Source organism: Myotis daubentonii, chromosome 7 (assembly GCF_963259705.1).
Source record: "Myotis daubentonii chromosome 7, mMyoDau2.1, whole genome shotgun sequence".
Lineage (NCBI taxonomy): Eukaryota > Metazoa > Chordata > Mammalia > Chiroptera > Vespertilionidae > Myotis > Myotis daubentonii.
The window spans coordinates 70,371,166-70,394,937 of NC_081846.1; the positions used below are offsets into that span (position 1 = coordinate 70,371,166).

Sequence of the window (23,772 nt, forward strand, 5' to 3'; positions counted from 1 at the left end):
CACTAAATTGCCTTTGAATTTCATTTTGATATTGTGGTAGAAAATGCCTGTGGCTTGAAACAAATATTTTCCTTTCTGATGGACAAATAACATCTGTGGTTGTAAATGTTCCAGTGTAACTGTCAAAAGAGAAAGGCTTCACATCATTTCCTGCCACCCTCTTTGGTATATCCTACACATCAAAAGCGTGTTCATGGCCTCCCTTTCCACGAATTGATTTCAAATTGATCACACATCTCAGATCTTAGAAGATTGCCTATCATGGGTGTGATAATTTTGATAATGAAGAATTGCTTAAATTCATGAAAAAAAAAAAAAAAACAACAACAAAAAACGATCAGCCCGGCCTGCATGGCTCAGTGATTGAGCCTTGACATATGCACCAGGGCACATGTTCAGGTTGCAGGCTCAATTCCCTCGTAGGGGACATGCAGGAGGCAACTTATCAATGATTCTCTGTCATCACTGATGTTTCCATCTCTCTCTCCCTCTCCCTCCCTCTCTGAAATCAAGAATATTTAAAACAAACAAAACAATGATCAAGGTCTAAATTATTTAGAAAGGGAACCTCAATATTAGTGTTTTGTTTTTTTTTCATTTTGGAGCTCTTAGATGCATTTTGCTAATTTTGCCACTGTAAATTTTTTTTGGTTTGTACATGTCTACCAAGGATGTCAGACTATTAATTTCTCCTAGTGCTAGAAATAAAATGTTAGGCAAATAGACGGGACTTTAGTAGCTCTCTACTAAAACAAGATTCCTCTGAATTCATGGTCAAGTCACTTCATTCTCATCTGTTATCTGAAAACAGTTAAACAGCTTCTTTCCTAGTTCTCCCCACCGTCAGGCATTTCATTTCATTGTTTCACTTAGCTCATCTCTCAACATCCTGTTTTGTTAAGATAAAAATAAGAGCTGCCTCCTCTCCTCCTCAAATACTGAGAATCCTGACATTTGTTCAGTGTCTTAAAGTCTTACTTTTGGATATTTCTTTTCTACTAAATTTTGAATAATGAGTTTAACTCACATATTGAGAGATTTTGTGCACAGATTCTACAAGTGGCTTCTGCAGTTCTGTATGAGGGCTGGCATTTTCTCTTCATCTTAATCTAGTGTTTCCTTATTCTTGTGTTCATTTCAAGCCTTTGTTTATGGATGTTCACTTGGTTATTTTATTATACTGCTTTAAACATTGCTCTGAGGTTCGAAAGTTTTGCTCACCATTGCCCAGATTTTTCTCCTGCTCAGTGGCTTGTGACATGTAAACACTGTGAGTGTGTGTGTGTGTGTGTGTGTGTGTGTGTGTGTGTGTGTGTGTGATGTATTATATAGATATATATTTTTCTCTCTCTTGCCTTCAGATCCAGTCTCATTACCTTATGTTTCTAAAATCTGAATGGTTTTGGTGATTTATCTGCCAGTGATCCTACACTATCCAAAAGCTCTCAATTTTATATCACCCTGTGTCATCCTTATGGGCAAGCTGTAAAATGTGATACCATTTACTGGCCCCATCTATTATGTACCAGCTTTAGGGATTAAACTGTTCCTTTTTCTGGAAGAGGCCTGTTTGCTATTAAAAAATAATCATGTTCAGCATGAAATAAACATGGCTGCTCTATTTAAAAAATATAAGATATTTTGAAATAGATAGAAAAAAGGGATCTGTTGGTCTGAATGTTGTCTTGCCAGCATCAATGCAGTATCTTTACAAGATAAAAATCACAAATGGCAAAACCATAACACTTGATGACTTCACTTCGACTCCATGCAATCCCCCATTGGCAGTGCTGGCTTTTGCTCAGATAGGGCATATGGCCTGAAGTCCCATGTTTGATTCCATGCAGCTCAGTTAGTCTCACGGTGGCTCTGTGGACTTGGGGGACTGCACTGTCAGCCCAGCAGGTCACAGCGACTATCATGCCAGATTTTCCAACACATCAAGATACAGGGTACGTTCCATGAGAAGAGAAGGGTTACATCATGATGTCAATACATGAAGAGCAACGTGTTTCATTTAGCCTGGTGTCACACTAAAATCCAGAATGTATTCTAAGTGCACCACTCAGCTTTGAGCAGACAGAGTGAGCTATTACAGAAGGCAGTGTGAGGAGAGTTAACCAGTTATCTTAGCTCATCAGAACACATGCAGACATTCTTCTACTAAAATTTTAGAAGTATCAGAAGCCAAGTTGACATTTTCTTCACATTTTTTATTTTGATTTATTTTATTTCATTTTGAAATTCTAAAATCTTGATTCCCTTAGTTAATTTGGGACTAAAGTTTAATAATAGGGCTATTGTCAATTTTACTGTCACCCAGTTGCGTTCTGCTTTGATGACAGTTCAAAAAGAAATAGAGAAAGATAGCATCATACCCGTTATTAGTTAGTGGAATAAAGAAATGTGCAAATGAGGACATATGCTCACAGTCCACTAAGCTCCATGGGGTCATCAGGCAGCATACACTTGCAATTGTTTCCCCTAATAATATATACTCAATTTATCAGTGTGTTAATTCTATACTTGAGATTATACATTTTTTATAAAGAGAGTTTTATCATTTCTTAAAAATTAAATCTGCAAAAAGAGTTGTTTCTAAATCACATGGTCTGAACAAGTAGGCATGTCTCCTTTGAGGGGGTGTACTTTCCATCCATCAAACTTGTTTCTGTTTTTCCTTTCATCGGTCAGACTAACATGCTCTTTAGGTCTCACCTTAGATTCTGACAATCAATTTTATTTCCTGCCCCCAGGCCCTCTCCTTTGCAGTAAATCTTAAGTACTCCTGACATTAATATTCCTAAATCAAAGCTCCAATTATAAAATTATATCACTCCATTCATCAAATTCTCCTGTGTAATCCCACTGGCAAAAATAAAGCCCAAATCATAAAAATAATCATATTTCCTCCCCTTTAATAAAAAAAAGTATCGTTCTGATATCTCAGTTGAAGAATAAAAAAAGTTGCCATTGTGTCTCATTTGGGAGCATAGTTTCTGTATTTATCTCTAAGTGCCCTTTTGCAAGTTGCTATCAATAGCTTGGTAGAAGCTTTCAGTGGGAAATGATTTTCTTAGAGTATTAACTGGGGTAAGACAGTAATTAATCAACCTACATTTACTATATATTATGTTAATTACACTATTTATAAAATAGAATATTACAAATGAATTCAGTAAGTTTTGAGGACACATTTTCTTAGTTACACAGTGAATGAAAAGATTTTTCTCACAGTCTTAGTCTAAGTCTTGGTCTATTGGTCAAGTTCACAACGCCGTACAGAGAATAGAAGTGGAGAAGTCCTGAGTTGTATTTCATGGATATCTACCTCTCCTATCCAGATTCCTACAAAATTCACCTCTGGAACTACCCTCAAAGTGTTATGAGAGGATGTAGTTAGTATATGAATATTAATACCCTGTTGTATTAATACGAAAATCAGTCATTCAGAGTTGCTGTCAGAAACAAGATTGTTTCAATTTAGCATTCGTACAGCAGGAAGGCAGATGAGGTAGGGACTGTTATTTCTGATTTCCTTGGGGTGAAAAACTGTAGGTTGGAGGAGGGATCCTGCTCTGGGTTCTACATAAGAATACAACTGACGGAGCCCAAACTGGAACACATGTCCCCAGTGCACACTCTCCACTGCACCTTCTAAGCAATGAATGAATATCTAATAAGCAGAAAAAATGTTTGGGGACAAGCTAGCAAGCAAAAAAACCAACTGTATTAGATATTAATGTTGCTCTTACTCTGGTTTATTTTTAATGCCATGCCTTTTAAGATACTGTGAGTAATTCTCTAAAGTGAAACCAGCTTTACTTAAAATCTAATGCATATATGAATGTGAAGAATCACCCTTTACATTTAGTCTAACTAAAGCAGTGAAAAATGAGAGAGAAAATTGGTAAAAGCTTAGTGTTGTTTTTTTTAAGACACCACTTTTAACAGAAGGAAATGGATAAAAGCAAAATACCAGTAGTTTTCTTTTTGGCTTAAAATAACATTTTCCAAGATGTTATTAAATTATCTTTGCATTAATAAACTTAAGTGGTACTTGTTTAAGCTAAGACATGTTCAGATCAGCAAGAACAATCAAATTAAGTCTAAATGTAAAACATATCCATGGGAAATATGACATGAATATGTTTAATATATTTTATAGCCAGAAGACTCCATCCAAAGTCAGAAAAGTCATACATGTAATGATAAACCTATTCTGAAATATACTTAACTTTGAGGGACAGAGCCTGTTCCCCTGAGATATTTATATGTTTATTAAAAGAGAAACTCAAGTCCAGGAAATGTGGCTGTGACTTTGTTGAGGTTATCAATTGGTGCTGGGAGAGGAGAAGGCTTTTCTCTTCTTGAGTCATCAAATTTTTTTTTTCAAGTGGCAATAGATATAGTTCCAATCAGCTATACTGCATTAATAGTAGAATTATCTTATTTAAAGCACACAATTGATAGATAGTGCACTGCACGTTCATGGGTAAACTTTAATTTTTATATATATATATATATATATTTAAAGGAAACTCAGTACAACTGAGGCCGAGTCACCGCCGGGCTCTGAAAAAAAGGTAAAGCTTTTGAGTAGAAACTACTTAATTATTTTAAATGAGTAATCATCTACTTTCTTATATGTTTTATTGAAAAGGACCAAGGAAACAGTATTTTTCTTTTGTTAATTTCATTAATAAGGATTTATTTGTGAATTTTTATTGAATTTATTGGGGTGACATTGGCTAATAAAATTATATGTTTCAAGTGTACAATTCTATAATACATCATCTGTATATGGTACTGTGTGTTCACCACCCCAAACCAAGCCTCCTTCATCATGTATCCCCCTCTACCGTCTTCTACCTGCCCCCACCCCCTTTTCCCTCTGGTAACCATTATACTGCCTTCTGTGTCTGTGAGGTTTTTTTTTTCTTCTTTTATTGCTTAATTCCTTCACCTAGCCAACCTCCCCTCTCCCTTGCCAACACTCCACCCCTATGATATCTGTCAGTCTGTCCTCTATCTATAAGTCTGTTTTTATTTTGTTTATTTACTTTCTTCATTAGATTCCACAAACAAATGAAAGCATATGGTATTTATCTTTCTCTGACTGGCTTATTCCACTTATTCTTTATCCCTCTATTTACAAAAGGGAATAGGGTTGACACTTTGAACATCATTTGGGAGTAACGAGCCTATATTGTGGACAATATTTCCTAAAATTTTTTTATGACAATATATATACATATATTTTACTAAAAGAATGTAACTCTAGCATTAGCATTAACCATTGGATTAGTTAAAAGGTGTCCAATCCTCTGGTTTAATAAGCATAAAGCAGTATGGACTATAGTAAGGTCTCTGAATTTGTATTTTCTTTGGGAAGACAAAATTAATTTACATGACAGGGGTCAAAAATATTTAAGTGCTAAATTAAATGCCATGGAATCCATTACAGTGCTTGAGACCATCTTATCTTTAACTAGAGGCCCAGTGCACGTGCACTGGTAGGGTCTCTAGTGACTGCTGGTTGCTGGCTGGGGCCCCCTCCCTTCCCCCAGCTGGCCCTGTCCCCTGGTCAAACTCCTGGGAGAACTCAGGGTCGAGGGGACAATTTGCATACTATGCTTTTATTATATAGGATAAGGGGGTAGCTCCCTGGAGGTGGGGAATATTTTTGAGATGTATCTACCTATTTGGTAGCCATGCCATGAACCCATTCCCTGACTTTCAAAAATGTTTTACTCAGAGAGCCTTATGCTCAAAGGAAAAAAGAAAAACTAAGGGAAAATTTTTCTGTAACTTTAAAACAAGGAGATATTAAAAGAAAAAAAAATCAGTGATTGTTTTAAAGTACTTTGCAGTCATTTCCTCAATTGAACTTCCAGCAGAAAAGCTTTGTAAATGCCTGATGTATCCATGAGAAAGGGGAAATGAGACAAAGCAGTTTGTATTATGACATTGCCTGACAGGAATGCCATCCTTTAACATGGTTTTATTTAGTTATTACACTATCTCTCTGTAAATGGCATTTAGGATTATTTAAGATTATGTTGTAATCCTTTTAATCCTTAGTGCTTTAAATTTCAGGCTAAACACTGAAGAGCAAACTAGCACTTAGCAAGAATGTTTAAAACATGTGATTTGAACATCAATCTTTTAATTCACTCTTTCTCTGATGAAGACCTAGGGTTGCTCTTAAGTTAACTAAAAAAACTTGTACCACAGTTCATTATAAATCACTCGGTTCCTAAATATTTTCTCAAGCTACATCAAACTTGTGATGGTCCTTGACAATTATGCTAAATGCGGAATTAAACAAAAGTTAGCAGCAATGAGCATTTACTAGTTTAACTTAAAAACCAGTATAACCTTTTATAAGTACAAAGTGTCTTTCTATGTTTGGTCATATGTGTGGAAATGGTCACTGTTTCCTAAGGTCAAGCTATTAGATGTGGGTATATACATAGATGCACATATACTATACTAGAAGCCTGTTGCACGAAGATTCACGCAATAGGCCTTCCTTCCCCTGGCTGCTGGCACCGGTTTTCCTCCGGCACCCAGGACCCAGGCCTTTGGTTCGGCCGCAGCAGAAGAGCCAAGCCTCTTCAGTCTTCAGTCTTTAGTCTTCATCAGTCTTCACTCCAGCCAGAGCCTTCAGTCTTCACTCCATGCCTGCATATGCAAATTAACTGCCATCTTTGTTGGGTTAATTTGCATAGTTGCTCTGATTGGCTAGTGGGTGTAGCAGAGTGACACCAATTTGCATGTTTCTCTTTTATTGGTGTAGATAGATAGATATGCATATACGTGTGTGTATATATATATGTATGTATATATACACGTATATATATATATATACACACACACTTTTTAAAAAATAAAAAAAATATATATTTTATTTATTTTTTACAGAGAGGAAGGGAGAGGGATAGAGAGTTAGAATCATCGATGAGAGAGAAACACCAATCAGCTGCCTCCTGCACGCCCCCTACTGGGGATGTGCCCACAACCCAGGTACATGCCCTTGACCGAAATTGAACCTGGGACCCTTCAGTCTGCAGGCCAATGCTCTAGCCACTGAGCCAAACCGGCTACAGCTACATATATACTTTTAAACTGTTTTCAGAGAGAGAGGAAAGGAGAGGGAGAGGGAGAGGGAAAAGAAGAAGGTGGGAGAGAAGCACCACTGGGTTGCCTCCCAATATGCCCTGAGCAGAGATTGAACCCACAACCTAGCTATGTGCCCTGATCAGAATTGAACCCATAACCCAGGGGTACTCAAACTTTTTAAACAGGGGGCCAGTTCACTGTCCCTCAGACTGTTGGAGGGCCGGACTATAGTTTAAAAAAAAACTATGAACAAATTCCTATACACACTGCACATATCTTATTTTGAAGTAAAAAAAAAAAAAAAAAACGGGAACAAATACAATATTTGTATTTGCATGTGGCCCGCAGGCTGTAGTTTGAGGACCCCTGCCATAACCTTTTTGGTGTATAGAATGACACACCAACCAACTGAACCACCCAACCAGGGCAGTACACATATACTTTCAAACACATAATATGGCTTGTCTGCATATACTTCATTATAGGTTTGCTAACAATTTTTAAAAATGTATTGTTTATTATTAAGAAGTAACAATTGGGCCAAAGAGTGTTGTTATAAAATGCATTCTTTAACTCAGCCAGAGAGCATAATTCTGAGTTACTGAGAGTTGTTGAATACCAAGCCTTAATACTCAATGTTGTCTCTCTTATGTTGCCATGTACCAATCAATAAGATTGAATCTATATCAAGAGTTGAATACAACTTTGAATATGAAGGAATTTTGGCTTCTAATACAAAAAGAAAATGAACAACTCAAATGTCCAAATGGCATGTGCAAAAGAACAAAATAAATGAAACCCTTCCCTTTTTTTTGGTCACCATTGTGTGCATCTGAGTCTTTCAAACATATCTCAGGCACATAATTTTCTGTTTGTTTTCCTATTCATTTTAAGTTTGACTTCTCTGCAGACACTGTAATTATGTAGCATATAACTACTAATCCATTAACTTTTTAAGGACAGATTTCAAATTTTAAATTATTTCTAATTTTTCTCATCTTTGATTTTTCTTGAACCAAAACTCTCAATAGCCATTTGCTATCTGTAATCTATAATTCATGGACTGAGATTGAGCACCAAGCCGAATTCAAAGTTGGAAGTCTAAAGCTATTTCTGAGTAGCACATCAGCCAAAGCTATGATGGTCTCCTTCAGACAGGAAGAAACACTTCATTACTCTGTAGGTAATGAAACCCTTGCACACGCACACATTCAAACATCCAACAATGTTTTAATACCATGTTTTTGAAGTATAATCATGTTTATTCTGATCATTTGAGAGTTAGACCAGCTAATGTATCTAATCAAATATTGATGCAAGTCATCTAGATTTAGCTCTCTGGCAAATCCTTCCCAATGCTTTTCTGTTAACAGAACTATAAAAGCTATTTATATTGTTTTTCTCAGAAGGCATACATCCATAGTCTGCATCTACGACTACCTATTAGTAAATCTGACTTAATCTCATGTGTTTAGATGACAAAAAGATTTCAGCATGGCCAGAAAAATCACATGATTCACCCCGAAAAGAAAAAGCATACAAGGAAATTTGGATCTTCTGTTAATTATGTTCATAACATCCTTACAGTTACCTCTTAGACTAAATACAACCAGACAAAAAATAAAAGATAAAATGGATGTAAGAACACTGAGGTCCCAGGAACTGCTCAGGTACCTTACAGACAAAACTAGGTGGCAAGATTGTCACCTCCAAAAAGTGACTCAAAGTGAGAATAGTTTTTTTAATATATTTGGAAATACCTATATTCAGAAATATGAAAACAAGTAAGAGATGGTTTGTCATGTTCAGAAAAGGTTAGGATGATGCATATCATAAATATAGGTAGCTTAAATATATGTTTTTTAAAATTTATCTTTATTGTTGAAAGTATTACAGATGTCCACCCTTTCTTCCCATTGACTCCCTCCACCCGAACCCTTTCCTCCTAGGCCTTCACCACACTGTTGTTTGTGCCTGTGGGCTATGCATACCTGTCTATCTATGTTTTATGTTCTTATCTATGTAAAATTATACATAAATATTTTTCATCAATATTTGCAGCCCTATATATATCATATGTATATCTGACTATCATCTTTATTTGTAATCTAATTTAATTCTTCATAAGATAAACAGAACTATAAAAAGGCTGCTTTAGCCCATCTTTAAGAGTTTCTGTTGTTCAAGAATTATATTTATGTCAAATTTTTGTTTTTATTTTATAACATTGATAACTAGGATGCTAAACTCACAATACAAATAAAACTCAACCACTCAGCTCACACAATCGAGTTCAGAATGATTCATACTGACCACCTGTGTTGTCATAGAGGCTAGGATAATAACCTCTAATTTTTGTTATTTATGGCAAAATAGCACAAAGAATAAGAAATTGACCCACAATTCCTTATTTTAAAACAAAATTTATTTTTCCTTCTTGATTCTGAAAATTCACATTCTAATCACGTTTGGCTTTAGTCTTGATTTCTAGGAAAGTATGTTTAGCTTTTCATTCTTTCTTTTTTGTTCTTTTTTTTATAAATAACATTATCATATCTAAGGGAATACCTAAATAGAATAATACTAGGACCAGAAAAATAATTTATTCTAAACATAATTTATCCTCAGGTAACCATATGAGGTGATGGATGTGTTAACTAATTTTAATAGTTAAAAATGATTTAAAAAATTAACCTGGGTCAAAATTTTTTGGATAAACCTGAATTAGCATCTGAAAAGTACAGAGCAAACTAGAAATCAGTTATTTTTCTCTAGTTAGAATTCAGATAGAAATGTCACCAAACTATACTTCTATAAGACCCAATATATTAATTTCATTGATGCATTTAAGAACAGAACTGATTTTTCTTCAAGAGTCAAAATATTCTTTGAAGACATTTAATATATTAATTATAATAATCCAGTTTCTTGGATACTAAATGATATAAATTATAAAATATACCCATAAAGCTATTGGTTACTTTGGAATATAAAAGTGAATTAAATCTCACATAAAATAGAAAAAGATCAACCTCCATAATTTAAAGTTATTAATTGCCAAAGGGATTTTAGTAACATCATCTGTTAAATATTAAGTTTTTCCATTTACTATTTTTCAATACTTTCATCTGTTCATTGAATGAAACATGATTGAATTATTAATAACACTTATTTGTCCAAAAATTCTAATTATGCAATATGATAAGGTCCAATTTTTATAGCTGTTCAGCTCTCTATATCCCCCTAAAGCACACTGGTAAGTGTAATTTATGAAAAGGTGGGAGAAATGACAATGAATGCAAATAGTTTATTATAATTATTGAATCTTACTTATGTATGTCTGAAAGCTCTACAAATCTAAGTCAAGCATTCAAGGTTTGAACCCCAAACGTCTACTAAATACATTGCAAAATTCAATGACTTTTGAATTTTGAATGACAACAAACAAATCAAAATTCAACAGAAGAAAAGGAGTCGGTTTTTTTCACAATGACTTTTGCACAACTAGTTGCAAATGAAAATGCACATGAAAATGTCGCAACAAGGTAGTCTTATTTTGATTACCTAGACACCTCAGATTCAGAAGGAACAGCGATAAACTCTCTTACCTGAAAGACATTCTTTCTGCTTGATTTTTCCTTGGTCCACTCAATATGTGCTCCACACAAATCCACACTTTCTGGTTTGTGCCCAGTTTTCTGTAAATAAAAATGAAATAAGAATAAAAAGCATACAACATTGGTGATGCATGTCAGAAAGAAATTTATTGAGTTAGCAGCTATACATATTTATGATATAAAGCCTTTCATTTTTAGTTTCAAGGAGATATCTGAGCCCTCATGTTCTTTGCCGTATTATTTGCAATAGCCAAGGCATAGAAACAACCTAAGCATCTATCAATGAATGAATGAATAAAGAAAATTTCACATTCACACACACACACACACACACACACACACACACACACACACACACACACATTCTGCAAAAATTATTCAGCCATAGAAAAGAAGGAAATCTTTCCATATGTGACAACATGAATAAACCTAAATGGTGTGAACTAAGTCAGACAGGGAAAGACAAATACTCCATTATCTCACATATATTTGGAATCTGAAAGGTTAAACTCATAGAAACAGAGTGTAGTTATCATGGGTTAGGGAAATGGAGAGTTGTTGGTCAAAGGGTACAACCCTTTAGCTATAAGTACTGGGGATCAAATGTACAGCGTAATTAAAATAATTGACACTGTACTGTATGTTTGAAAGTTGCTAAGAGAGTAGATTATAAGGGTTCACATTACAAACATGCACACACACACAGGTAACCATATGAGGTGATGGATGTGTTAACTAACTTTAATGTGGTATAATTTTGCAATATATACAAAAGTAGATTAACAGTTGTCTGTATAGAAAATAATATAATAATTAATAATAAACTCTGTGTTTTGTGTACTCAGAATTGTAAACCTACTTTTATTCCCCTTGTATGTATTTAAAATCATCATACTGTACACCTTAAATTTATACAATTATTTGTCAATTACATGTCAATAAAGCTGTAAAAGGAACAAATGTAATCAATATTTCTTAAGTGGCAATTATGTATCTCAGAAATTTACTTTTTAGATTTTTAAGACTATACACATAAGTATATGTTTATTTGTATTTAAAAAATTTAACTTAGATCAAGTAGATTACAGCATATGCTTCCTTTTGCCCAGTACAGTGTGGGTGTTACTTAAAAGCTGTTTTACTTCTTTAATTCACAATACTCAATTAATGAGAATATCATTTATACTTGCCTCTTCATATATTCATTTGGTTCAAATGAATCATACTTATATAAGTTTACATTTGCATAACTCCAAATATTAAGCAAAAGCTTACTAGTTTTTGAAATTTCTTAACAATTTTTAAAGAAAGTGATGCCAGATTTCAAAGACTCCACTATTTTTCTATGTTCTGAGCTACTCTAGATTTCTCTATAAATGCAGTACTTTTCTCAAACCATTTTTCATAGAATACAATTTTTGTATATAAGGCTTATGTTATTTTTAGACAATGTTTTTAACAGTATAAACTTTAGGCTAAAACATGAAATTATCAAAGATTGGCAAAAATGTTAAATCTCTGCACAATTGTTGCCTCGTAGCCACTATGATCCATTCTATCAGTTTAATAGAAATAGACTATTTTCAGAAAAAGCCAGAAGTCTGTGTTTTTAGAAATACTAATTTGTGAGGATCTTTTTTGACAACTCAATAAAATTGTGGGGGTTTTTGAAACATTGTACAATTCAAGCATAACTTTCCTTCCGGATAAATTCAGCTGGCAGGACAGCCACTGATAGCATATCTTTCTTTTGTTGTTTGGTAATAATCTCATGAGACTCCAACCAAGATGAACATGCCCCTTATAGATGCTCAGTTAGTGAAATATTTTTACTGGTCCATATACACTCTACAGCTCAGGTGATCATTATTGTGCAACATATCGAATCATGCAAATGATCATTGTCAAGTGAGTTATGACATGGAAAAGTTACAAAACAACCTGCTTCTTCTGCAGTTAATTAAATTATAGGATACTCAGAACCAACAAAATAACCATTAAGATTATGCAACCAAAGAGATTACTTTCCCATAGAGTGCAGTCAGGGGAAACAAAGATGGAATTATTTTGTACAAGAAGCATTTTTCATAACTATCCATTTATTTAATCAAACAACTGTATGAGGTAGGTACTGTGATCACCATGTTACAGGTAGGAAAACATTTCAAGGTGGTTAGGTAAACTTTCTGGGTAAAATAGGTAGCAAAGGAGGAGCCAGGATTGAAATGTGATCAGTATCACGCCAGAGTCTGCTCCTAACCACTACGTAGTCCTTGAAAATGGAATTTACACTACAATCATACTTATGCTAAAACATGTCATATTTTGGGGAAAGATATGCCTTTCATACTATAATACAGACATATTGATGTGGTTTCTCTCCTTCTCTGTTAAATTTGATCTTCCCATGAGAAGATCTTCCCACTGCTTTACCTGGAATACCTCCCACTCTTCACATGGCTGACTTTTATCCATCAGATCCCAACCAAATGTCACCTTGTCAGAGGTCTTCTCTGACTGTCATATAGAAGAGTGGCATTTCAGCACTCCTGATTACTCTCGATCTCACTACTTGTTTCAATTTCACCACAGCCCTCCTCCTTGCTGAAATTAACATATATATTTTTATATGCTGTCTGTTCTCCCACTAGAATCAAACTCCAGGAGCCAGGGCCTCCTTTGCCTTTTCCTCCACTATTTTCCCCAATGTATGGAACAGTGCCTGGCACATAGCTGTTGTTTAATGAACATTTGCCGAACTCATGAATGAAGGAAAAATACCAAAATGCAGCTAGCTTTTGTGCTTTCAAAGGAAGGTTTGGGTGCCTTAAAATTCCCTATTTGACAACAATTAAAATTTGTATTTGGTTTAGTGGTTAAACACTTTTTGCTTTGTGATTTGGAAAAGTAATAACCAGCTTAATGGACTCATATGGATTAAATCTAGGATTTCCCAGAATCACTCAATATTCATTTATTGCATATCTATCATGTGACAATGTACCAGCCACTCTACATTGGGTGTATCTCAATGCAAACTCTGTCCCCTCCTGGTGCTCTTTCAGGACCTTGCTCCATCCTTATATTCTTCATGAGCTCACTGCTTCACCTGCTCTCCACTTTGACAATCTTCTATCAGCTTCTCATCTAACAAATTCCGCTTTCTGGGTTTTCCTTACTCCCATCCTATTATGTTGCTTTTGATATTACTGAAGCAGCAGACCTTTGTGCATACTCCCAGATTCTTGGGCTTTTCATGATTTCACTTCCTTTCACATTCAGGTCGATGTCCCTGATTCAGCAGCCACATCAGCCTCTCTCCCCATCAGTGTCAGTCTGTCTGTCTGTGTCTGTCCTACATTCAATGATCCATTCCTCTCTTTCACTCACTTTTTATTGTTATACAATCTTCCTTGTGCTCCCTAATTCTGGAAAAATAACTTTTGACTACTCAGTATAATGACATTACAAATAATGACTGCTTTCTTCAAATAAGTTTCTGACTTTACTTAGAAAAACTTTTTTTTATTATGATGATAAGGACATTTAACATATCCATGAAATCATTGCCAAGTCTAATGTCATGAAACTTGGCAAACTTTTTATGCGTTCCTGGACACAGTCTCATGACACTGTTCTCTCTTTCAAATTAGCCCATCAAATTTTCCCCTGATTCACAGATGTCAGCCCTGGTGTTAGAACACTCACAATTCTTCCCACTTTCCTGGTTAGCCTGTGTGATCAAAATGAACAAACCAACCAAAATAAACTTTGATAAATTCCTATACATCTTGCCCTCTGAAAGTTTTATATCAATTTCTCATGTATTCTTTACAACAATGTGAAGTTATTGCCTTAGCTTGAAGAAACTCAAGCAGGGAGTGGGCAAGTGCCTTACATAAGCTCCCACACTTAATCAGTGTCTGAGCTGAGGTATGTATTCACTTTTTTCTGACTCCAAGACCCAAGTTCCTAATCACAACATATCCATGGGCTCTTTCCTATATCTACCCTTTCCTCCTACTAACTCCCTTTATGCCCTTTTTAAGTCTACAAATAAAAGTTCACATTTCTCATTTCCTCTTTATGCTATCATTTCTCATTCTCCCTCTTGGCTCCCAGAATTATGAATGTGGGTCTGTGACTCTGGTCCACCTATCTAATGAACTCCCATGCTTGGGATAACAGTGGCATATGCAAACATTAAAATGATTGGGCCTGTCAGTGCTGTCCATTGCATAGACAACTCACAGACATGTCCTGTTTTGTCTCAGAGGAAATGATGCTCCTTTGGCACAAGCTTTTCTTTGGTTTTTTGTGTGTTTTGTTCCTTCCAGTTCCTAACTCTATACCATCTTATTCTGGTAAGGGCACAAATAGAATATTGGAGACTAGCTATAGTTATAAGAAATATCGATCATGCTCTTTCAACCTTGATTGCTTTGTTCTCACTAAAGAAAGCACATTCTAACCTGGCTGGGAGTTGTATGCCCCTTGGACCTATCAGGCATCTTCTTCCAGATTCTTCTTTCACCCTTTATCCCCTTCCTTCTCTGTTGTTATTGTTGTTGTTGTTGTTGTTGTTTTCACTGACTTGTAAGTGTTGGTAATCCTTGGCTTACTATTCTAGGCCTTCATTATTCCTCATAGTCTAATAGTCTACACACTTCCTATGGGTTTTAGATTTGCCTGTGTCTGATCCATTACTTATAACATGTTGACCCCTTAAGCGTTCTTCTGAACCTAAGCTCCTTCTTATGTGGCAGAATTATATTTTCTAACTAAGTACTGAGAAAATTAATAAACAGAAAATTCATTTAAAATGGAGTGAGGAGGCTAGAAGGGAGAACTCTCACAGGTGTCACTCAATGCGCACAACTGACCCCAACAGGAAGAGACTCATCCTGCATCTCCAGCAGGAGGAAGAAAGGATTCCTCCTTGTCCAGGAACAGCTCAGCCAATAAAAAGTCATTACACTTACCATTGTGACAGCCTGGATGGACCTATGCAAAGTGAAATGGGTCAGACAGAGAAAGACAAATACCGTATAACACTTATATGTGGAATCCAAAGAACAAAATAAGCAAACAAAACAGAAACAGCCTCACAGATAGAAAGAATAAACTGAGGGTAGCCAAATGGGAAGAGGATTGGAGGGCTGGATGAAAATGTGAAGGGATTATGTGGGACAACTTGGTAGTTACAAAACAGTTACAAAATAGGTATGTAAAGTAAAGCATAGGGAATATAGTCAATAATTTTATAATAACTATGTATGGTGCCAGGTGGGTACCAGAATTATCAGGACAAAATTTTGTAAATTATATAATTGACCACTATGCTGTACACCTGAAACTAATACGAAATGATACTAAATGCCAACTGTAATTAAAAATAAAAATAATAATTTAAAAATAAAAAGAAAAGTCAGTATACTTCAAACTTTAAGTTTCCTTAAACAAACTATTTATTTACAATAGCCCCTCCCAAGTCCATAAAAAAACTTCCCTCTCCTTTGATTTTTTTTGGACTTGTATGTAGTTCACCATTAGAATGCATGTTCCAAATTGCAATTCTTTGTTTTTCCCAACTAAACCCATTTTTCTGAATAAATACTTGGTTGTCCATTTGTTTAAGGTCAACACTGCCACTAGGATATAGCACAGACACGTCAGTGAAATCACTGTCTTCTTTTCAGACTTGCCCCCTTTTCTTTCTTGCATGGTTAGTCATCGCTTTTTCCATTTCACTTTCTGAATCCTCCCTTCTCTCACCATCCACAGCCAAAGGTACAAAGCCTGAATTCCAGAACTGTGTCCATATTCGTCATCCCAGGACCTCAACCTCATTTGAGCTCTTCTTTTTTTCTCATCTGAGTTCTTCTGCTTGCTGTTCCCTCTGAGATAATTCATTTTAAAAAAACAAACACATAAATCTCACCCTATTTCTTCTGGAAAACGGAATAACGTACAAATGCCTTAGGAGGGCATACAGGCACCTTTTCATCATCCCCCAAACATTCTTCTCCATTCCATTCATTCCCTCATTCTTCTAAACACTAACTATGCTCAATTCATGGCAGTTCCCAAACTGCAAGATGCTTTCACTACTTTATACACTGGTGATATGAGTGCACATGCACGCTTTTTATCCGAAACACATTTATCTTTCTTCAATCCACTTTCCTTGTTTGCCATTTGCTCCACTCCTGCTCATTTTTACAGTTTAATTCCAATGTAATCGCCATGAAGCTCTCCTTTGTCTGTATAGGCACAGTTGCTCACTCCCTCCCAGCATTTCCCCTACTCTGAAACACACTTTGTTACAATTATTTTTGTTACCTACACATTAGAACTATTTTTGGTGTGTCTCTTTCCCAGATCTATACAACCAGAGAACAATCGGGGTTTATCTTATAATACTTCTTTATTTTCCCCAAATCTAGCAAAGTGGCCAAAATAAGCACTCAACAGATATTTGTTAACTATTGAATAAATTTATGAACATCATGGATATTACAATGGGACACTTCCAGATTCATTCCAATGTATTACTAAGTATAACTAAATAATACATCCCAGAGTGGTAGCTCACAAAATAAGAAATACATAAGAAGTAAAAGTACAATATTCCAATTTATACTGACCTTTGATAGGAATTGATCTTATATGGCACAATCAAAGCAAATAATAGAGATTTAGGGTGAATTTAAAAGTGTTCCAGAAAAAGGTAAAGTGGCTTGAATAATATTCAAGCAGATAAATACATATTTGCTTCAAAAAGAAAAAAAAACTAAAGTAAGAAAATAGAGGACTACATAAAAAATATCCTGATCAGTAATTGATTTTTATAAAGCTAATGCAGGAAGACCCAGGCTCGAACAACTTTAGGGAGTAGGCTTTATTAAAAGGAACATTTTTAGTTTGTAAGCATTATCAAACATTGAAATAAGTTATTCACAAGAGTCACAGAATTTATTTGGAAGACCAACAAGATTTTATTCAAGAAGCTTGAAATTAAAGAATCTTTTAATAAAAAAACATATTTCTGATTCTACAGCTATAAAATATAAAACACAAGAAAAACTCTGCTAATGAACTACATGATGCCAATGGATCATATTGTACATCATTATAAAAATATACTTTTTAAAATTTGACCAAATATGATTTAAACCTGAGTGCACATTTCTTCTGGGGTAAAAAAAATATATAAATGACTCATTTAAAAATATTTAAATAGAATTATTTAAAAGTTACTGCTTTTGGACAATAAAACATAGAAGCCTCATTGTGGGAACAATGTGAAGTCATTAAAAATTGATCCTAGGTCTTGTCCATTTCTGATTTTTATTATTCTCTTAGTCCATCTTTATCATATCCCAATAATAGCTGACAGGGTATTCTCTCTATAATGTATTTTTCTCTGACTTAGATTAAACCTTGGGACTAAATTTCCCATTTTTCTCTATGGGATATTTGGGGCTTTTTAATGTATATTAAGAAAATATAAAAGGCCAGATGCTCTTTCACTTGATGGTATTTTCCAGGATGAAGATTGGATATGTGTGTGGACAACAAATCACTGGGCCACTCATTGTCACACCATTATTATTAGATGCAGTTAAAAAAAAGACAAGGCTCAAATTTTATGAAACAGGATATTAGCTACCATTTTTTATTTTGGATTAATTGCTATTCCAGAATATAGACTCAGATTGTCCTTATCAGTTTGAAACATGAAACACAAAATCTATTTAGAGGAATTAAGTTTTAGCACATAACTGGTTTTGATTCTGGAAAATCATTCATGGAGGAGGAGAAAACTCACTTATAAATTTTCATTTGGGAAAAATGATATAGGAAATAGTGCTGAATGGATACCTGATCTTATTAATGTCTAAAGTATATCCACTGTCAAGATAGAAGAGGATACTTTGAGGGTAAGATGTGGGTTTTATGTATATGAATATAAATGAGTTTAATAATAACTGAAATTGTTTCTACAGTAAAATTTCTCAGTACATTACAAGACCAAATCAACCCAGATTGTCATAAAAGCAAATCTTGGTTAGTGATTTGGGGCACTAGAATATTATGTGTTTGGATTATTTGTTTGTTTGTTTTAAGGAGAAAGTATTCTCTCCTTTTCAAGTAATAAACACCTATTGATTTTACTGCTGAATCAAAAACTTGCTAGAATAAATATAATAGTTTCTAGTCATTCTACTATTGTCTTACATTTATAGTGCATAAGGACCTATTTAATTCTGCACAGTAAGTAGCCTGGGCACATTTTTGATGCCTAAGGTGCCCCCTCAGAGTCCTTCCTTAGATCCTACTCTACCCTGTCCACCTCAGCTGTCCCTCTAGATGATCAGTCCTGATTGGACCCATGTGGTCCCACTTCCTGAGGACTGCCCGTCAGTCACTCCCCTGGAAATCTAAGCCCTCCCTCCTGGCTGCCAAAGTGCAGACAGGCTTTTGGCTTCCCAACCACTTCCAGATCAGATGAAATCAATGCCTCCTTACAGAGTGTAGGTTCTGACTTTCTGAGTAGCCATCCAAGGGGGTACCCAGAGTCCATAGGACACAGGAAGTGAAGACTGGATGATAAACTTTAACCAAAAGGAAGCAGGAAGAAACATGGCAGATAAAACCTCTTCTTCCTCTGCCCCTGCTCAATATTCTCTGTGTCTGAGACTCTCTGTAGAGTAGTAGCCAGCATGGTAGCACATCTCCTCTACTATTTCCCAACATTTCCTGCCCCTCTTCCTTTTTACTGCACCCTTTGTGTCTGGATTCAGGCCTCCCAAATAAATCATGGATACTTAATTCAGGCTTTGTTTTCAAAGGAATCGGGGCTGAGACAATTGTTACTTTCCTTGCAGCAGAGATGAATAGCTCTCCTGCAGTATCGGTAAAAATGAGCTTTTGCAAAATTTTTGGATTGTATTTGTACAGCAGGTAGTGTTATGCTACCTGACAAATCTTTATTTTATTGTTAAAACAAACAAACAACAAACAAGCAAACAAAACAAAACAAAAAACTAGGACAGAGATTTTAAATATACTGCCTTTAAGTGGCAGTTTGGCTATTTGAATCTCAAATTCTATCTGGTTCCAAAGCCTGTTGTCTTAACCACTATACTCTATTGCTTCATGTAGTAATAACATTAATAATAGTAAATATAATTAAGATTTATTGTCTTTTGCTATTTGCAAAGTATGTTACATCAATTTTCTCATATAACCTCAAAATAGCTATAAGATGTAGTTACTCTTATTAACCCCAAACTGCAGTCAGGATCTCCAAGGATTATAGCAACAAATACAATGTGAAGCTGTGATTCCTCACTCAGGTGTTCTGACTTAGAAACCCCTATTTCTACCTAATGAGATATACTGCTTCTGAGCACATTTCAACTTAGTAGAGAATTTTTAAGAAAGACTAACTACACATACTCAGTAAATTAAGAAGTGCACTGTGGAGTAAAAGTCTCTTTTATCTTAGAGAAATGCAAGCACTAAATCAGATGCATTGCATTGACCAAAATGATAAACCACAGAGAGTCAAGCTTCATAATTAAAATAGTTTTCTGAGAGAGCCTAAGGTGAGGTTTATTGGACAGTAAGCTAGTATCCATTTATAAAGCATCTTATCAATTTCATAGATTTTTGTGGTTATTAAAAATTACATAAGATACAAAATTTATTGTGGTTAATGGCCAAATCCTGAGAAAAGTATAACCAGAGAACATGGCTTCATTTATAGTGATATTGATCACTTGATTTCATTTTTCTCCTTACCAAGTTTATGTACATAAAATACTAGAATTTAATTTATTTTTCTTCTTACTTGTTTTACATCTCCACCAACTGTCTTCTAGATTTTCAACTATTATGCTTTTCTAATTTTTAAATGTATGTTGAGGCCATATAATAGGGCAAACTATGGCTATTATAATAAACTGCCCAATGATAACCACACTGACTTTGCCAGAGCACTATCATTATGAGAATTAAAATATTAAAGAGAGATTTAAAATGCCTTCATTAGGCTAAGGTTGGTAGATCTATTGTTTGCCCTTCCATTTTTTATGGTCTTTTTCAGCAGGGATCTGAATAAGGGCTCAGCACTCACTTTACAAAGATAGAATCATTTCAGATTCATTTTGCACAGACTACTCAATAATTTATGAATAGCTTTCTGATGGAAACTATTTTCATCTTTTTGCTAAATCTCATCATTTTACTCCCATAAATAAGTCCATTTTGTTATTAAAGACATACTACAGTGAATGACCACTGGGTGTATTACATTATTTAATTAATTATTGTGCTTATTATTTTGATTGGAAGTAAATAATATTAAAACAGCAAACAAAATGTTTCAATGAGACCTTTGATTATTAATTTATTATTATTATTATTGCTATTATTATGATTATTGGCTTTATTAAATGCCTTAAAAAGTTTTCCGTCATATGAAGTAAAATTTGCCAGTATTGGCCTCTAAAAGTAATAGCATGATATAAAGTAAAAAACATAAAAGTAGCACACAAAAAAAGTTACATACAAAATTAACATGTGGGCTTCATATTGAACATACTGACTTCAGAACCTTACAATTTTAGGTGATAAATATTCCCGTTAATGTCTATAGTGCTTTTGAATTTATGTTAAAAGCGACACTAAGTTTTCTGAGAGTACTCTGTGATAAATGAAACAGAAACAGTTGATTGCTGAGAATAAGGTGCATTTGGTCTGAGTTTTGGTGGGTGTGGAGACATTTCTTAGACTAGAAATGTACTTTGCACAAAGTGTTTATTTTAGTAGGGTGCAGCACTGCACATGTGAACAGAAATCATATATTATTCATCTAGATATCTCTCTATAATTTAAAACCACATTGTGGGACACCTGTTAGGAGTTAATTGTTCATAGAATAGATAAATTAGTGGATGCGCTAAATTACAGAGATTCATGAGGTATCAATCAGTGGGTGTTTTTTTGTTTTGTTTTGTTCTTATAAAGTGTGTTTTTTAACCAGGAATGAGTTTTTTTTGTCATATCCTACGGCTTGAGTCAGGTGTCTACTCCATATCAAACAAGCTCTAAATTCTCAAAGTACAGCAGGTAATTAGGAGGCAAGTTGCAAATGAAGTGCTAGAGCCTTGGACATACTCCACTGATACTAAAATAGGTACATGTACCTGAAAAATGCAGGACGTGTGAGTAAAGGCCTCAGAGGATACATCAAATTGACAACTTTTGTTTCTTTAGGACTTCTCTAGCACCAGATGAAACAAATAACGCTGTCGGTGCTTCTGAGCAACAGTTTTGCTCTTGGTCTAAATGAGAGGAAGCCTTGATCCTAGATTAATCGACTTCCTCTTTGACTTTTCCTCATGATAGGCCTGGACACATAACACCTAGTCATACTTCTGTTCAATATATATTTGTTAAAATAATAAAAGCTATGCCCAACCAGTGTGGCTCAATGGTTGAGTGTTGACCCATGAACCAGGGTTGCAGACTTGATCCCCAGTATGGGGCAGCAGATGAATATTTCTCTCTCATCAATATTTCTATTTCTCTATTCTTCGCCCTTCCTCTCTCTCTCTAAAATCAATAAAAACATGTTTTTTTAAGAAGGACTAGCTATGATAGATTATTACAGGGTGAAGATGTCTGGGGACTAAATACACCTTATTAAAGGTTTGTTCCTGATAACAAATCTCAGCCCAGGGCACTTTTCTCAGTCCTTTCCTTTTAGTCAATCTTCCAAGGAAACTGGAAAAAAACAAGTATTCCTCTTTTTAGCACACAGACCTTGACCGTTCTCTTTCATGACATTGTTCATATTTCTTACTCCACTGAAATTCCCTGCCTACAAATCCTCATATTGAAATTATAACCATCCTTCAAGGCCCAATTCAAATTTTCACAGATGTGAGCTCTCTCTCCTTTAAATCTCAAAAAACAAACAAACAGAAAACAACAACACCTCTTCTATGTTTCTTATTTCATCTCAACCTATTTTTTTTTTTTTGGCAAAGATGCTATAAAGCAAAGACGGTATCTTGATTATTCCTGATTATATCTCTGTGCCTTATATGTAGCCCTAACGAGCAAGCTGTTCATTGTAGGATTTCAATACATATTCTTATGAAGCCTTTTCCTACCAAGGCTTATATAAATAGCACAAACTTGATTAACCAACTGCATATTTAAATGAAAGTGAGGTAAACTATAATGAGAAACTATGTTATGTGGATCAACTCTCCAACTAAAAACAATGAAAAATGCTGGATTTTTTTTTAATTGCCTTAAAGAACAAAGGGCTGATTTTCCCACAATCTTTTCACCCAGGCTCACTGTGCTCTAAGCACCATGGCCTTCTCCCGTCTTTCCCAAACGCCAAGCACATTAAGTTTCTGGACTTTTCTAACTTGCTGTTCTGCCTGGACCATCCTTCTCTGGGATTCCTCCAAGGTTCCCTCTGTTTTCATTCAGCTCTGCTCAAATATCAATTCAAAGAGGTCTTTCCAGGCTATCCTATCTAAAACAGTACACTCTTGTCTCCTTTCCCTATCATTCATATAATTTCATATCATTTTAGTTTAATTTGCATCCCCATCTACAATATCAAGCTTCTTTGGAGAAGGAGGGAATGTATTTTCACCATATCCCCCTACCCTCACCCCCTCCCCCGCCAAAAGAACAAAAGGCTGAAAAGATAGTGGAAGTAGAACTGAAAATAATTTTTGGAGGTGGGATTCTAAACCCAGAGAGAAAAAGTGCATATCAAGTGAACATACTGCCCTTTGCCTGAGGGCATCCTATATAATAAAAAGGTAATATGCAAATCGACCAAACAGTGGAACAATGGGGGTGGAGGGGCAGCAAGCAGGTGGCACCAGGCCCACCAAGGTGCATGCCAGTGGGCAGAGGGAGGGGACAGCGAATGGGGGGGGAGTGGCAACCAGTGGCAGTGGAGGGGCAATTGGGGGTAGGCTGGCCACTT

The 23,772-nt window shown here is 35.2% G+C and overlaps 1 protein-coding gene across 1 annotated transcript in view; it reads right to left on the minus strand.

The window, feature by feature from the left end:
• ARHGAP15 (Rho GTPase activating protein 15) overlaps positions 1-23,772 on the minus strand; it is a 677,426-nt gene that overhangs the window by 528,528 nt on the left and 125,126 nt on the right. Inside the window, exon 6 of the mRNA XM_059704560.1 lies at positions 10,734-10,823. Coding sequence (XP_059560543.1) covers positions 10,734-10,823 — 90 coding nt within the window. The remainder of the gene's footprint in view (positions 1-10,733; positions 10,824-23,772) is intronic.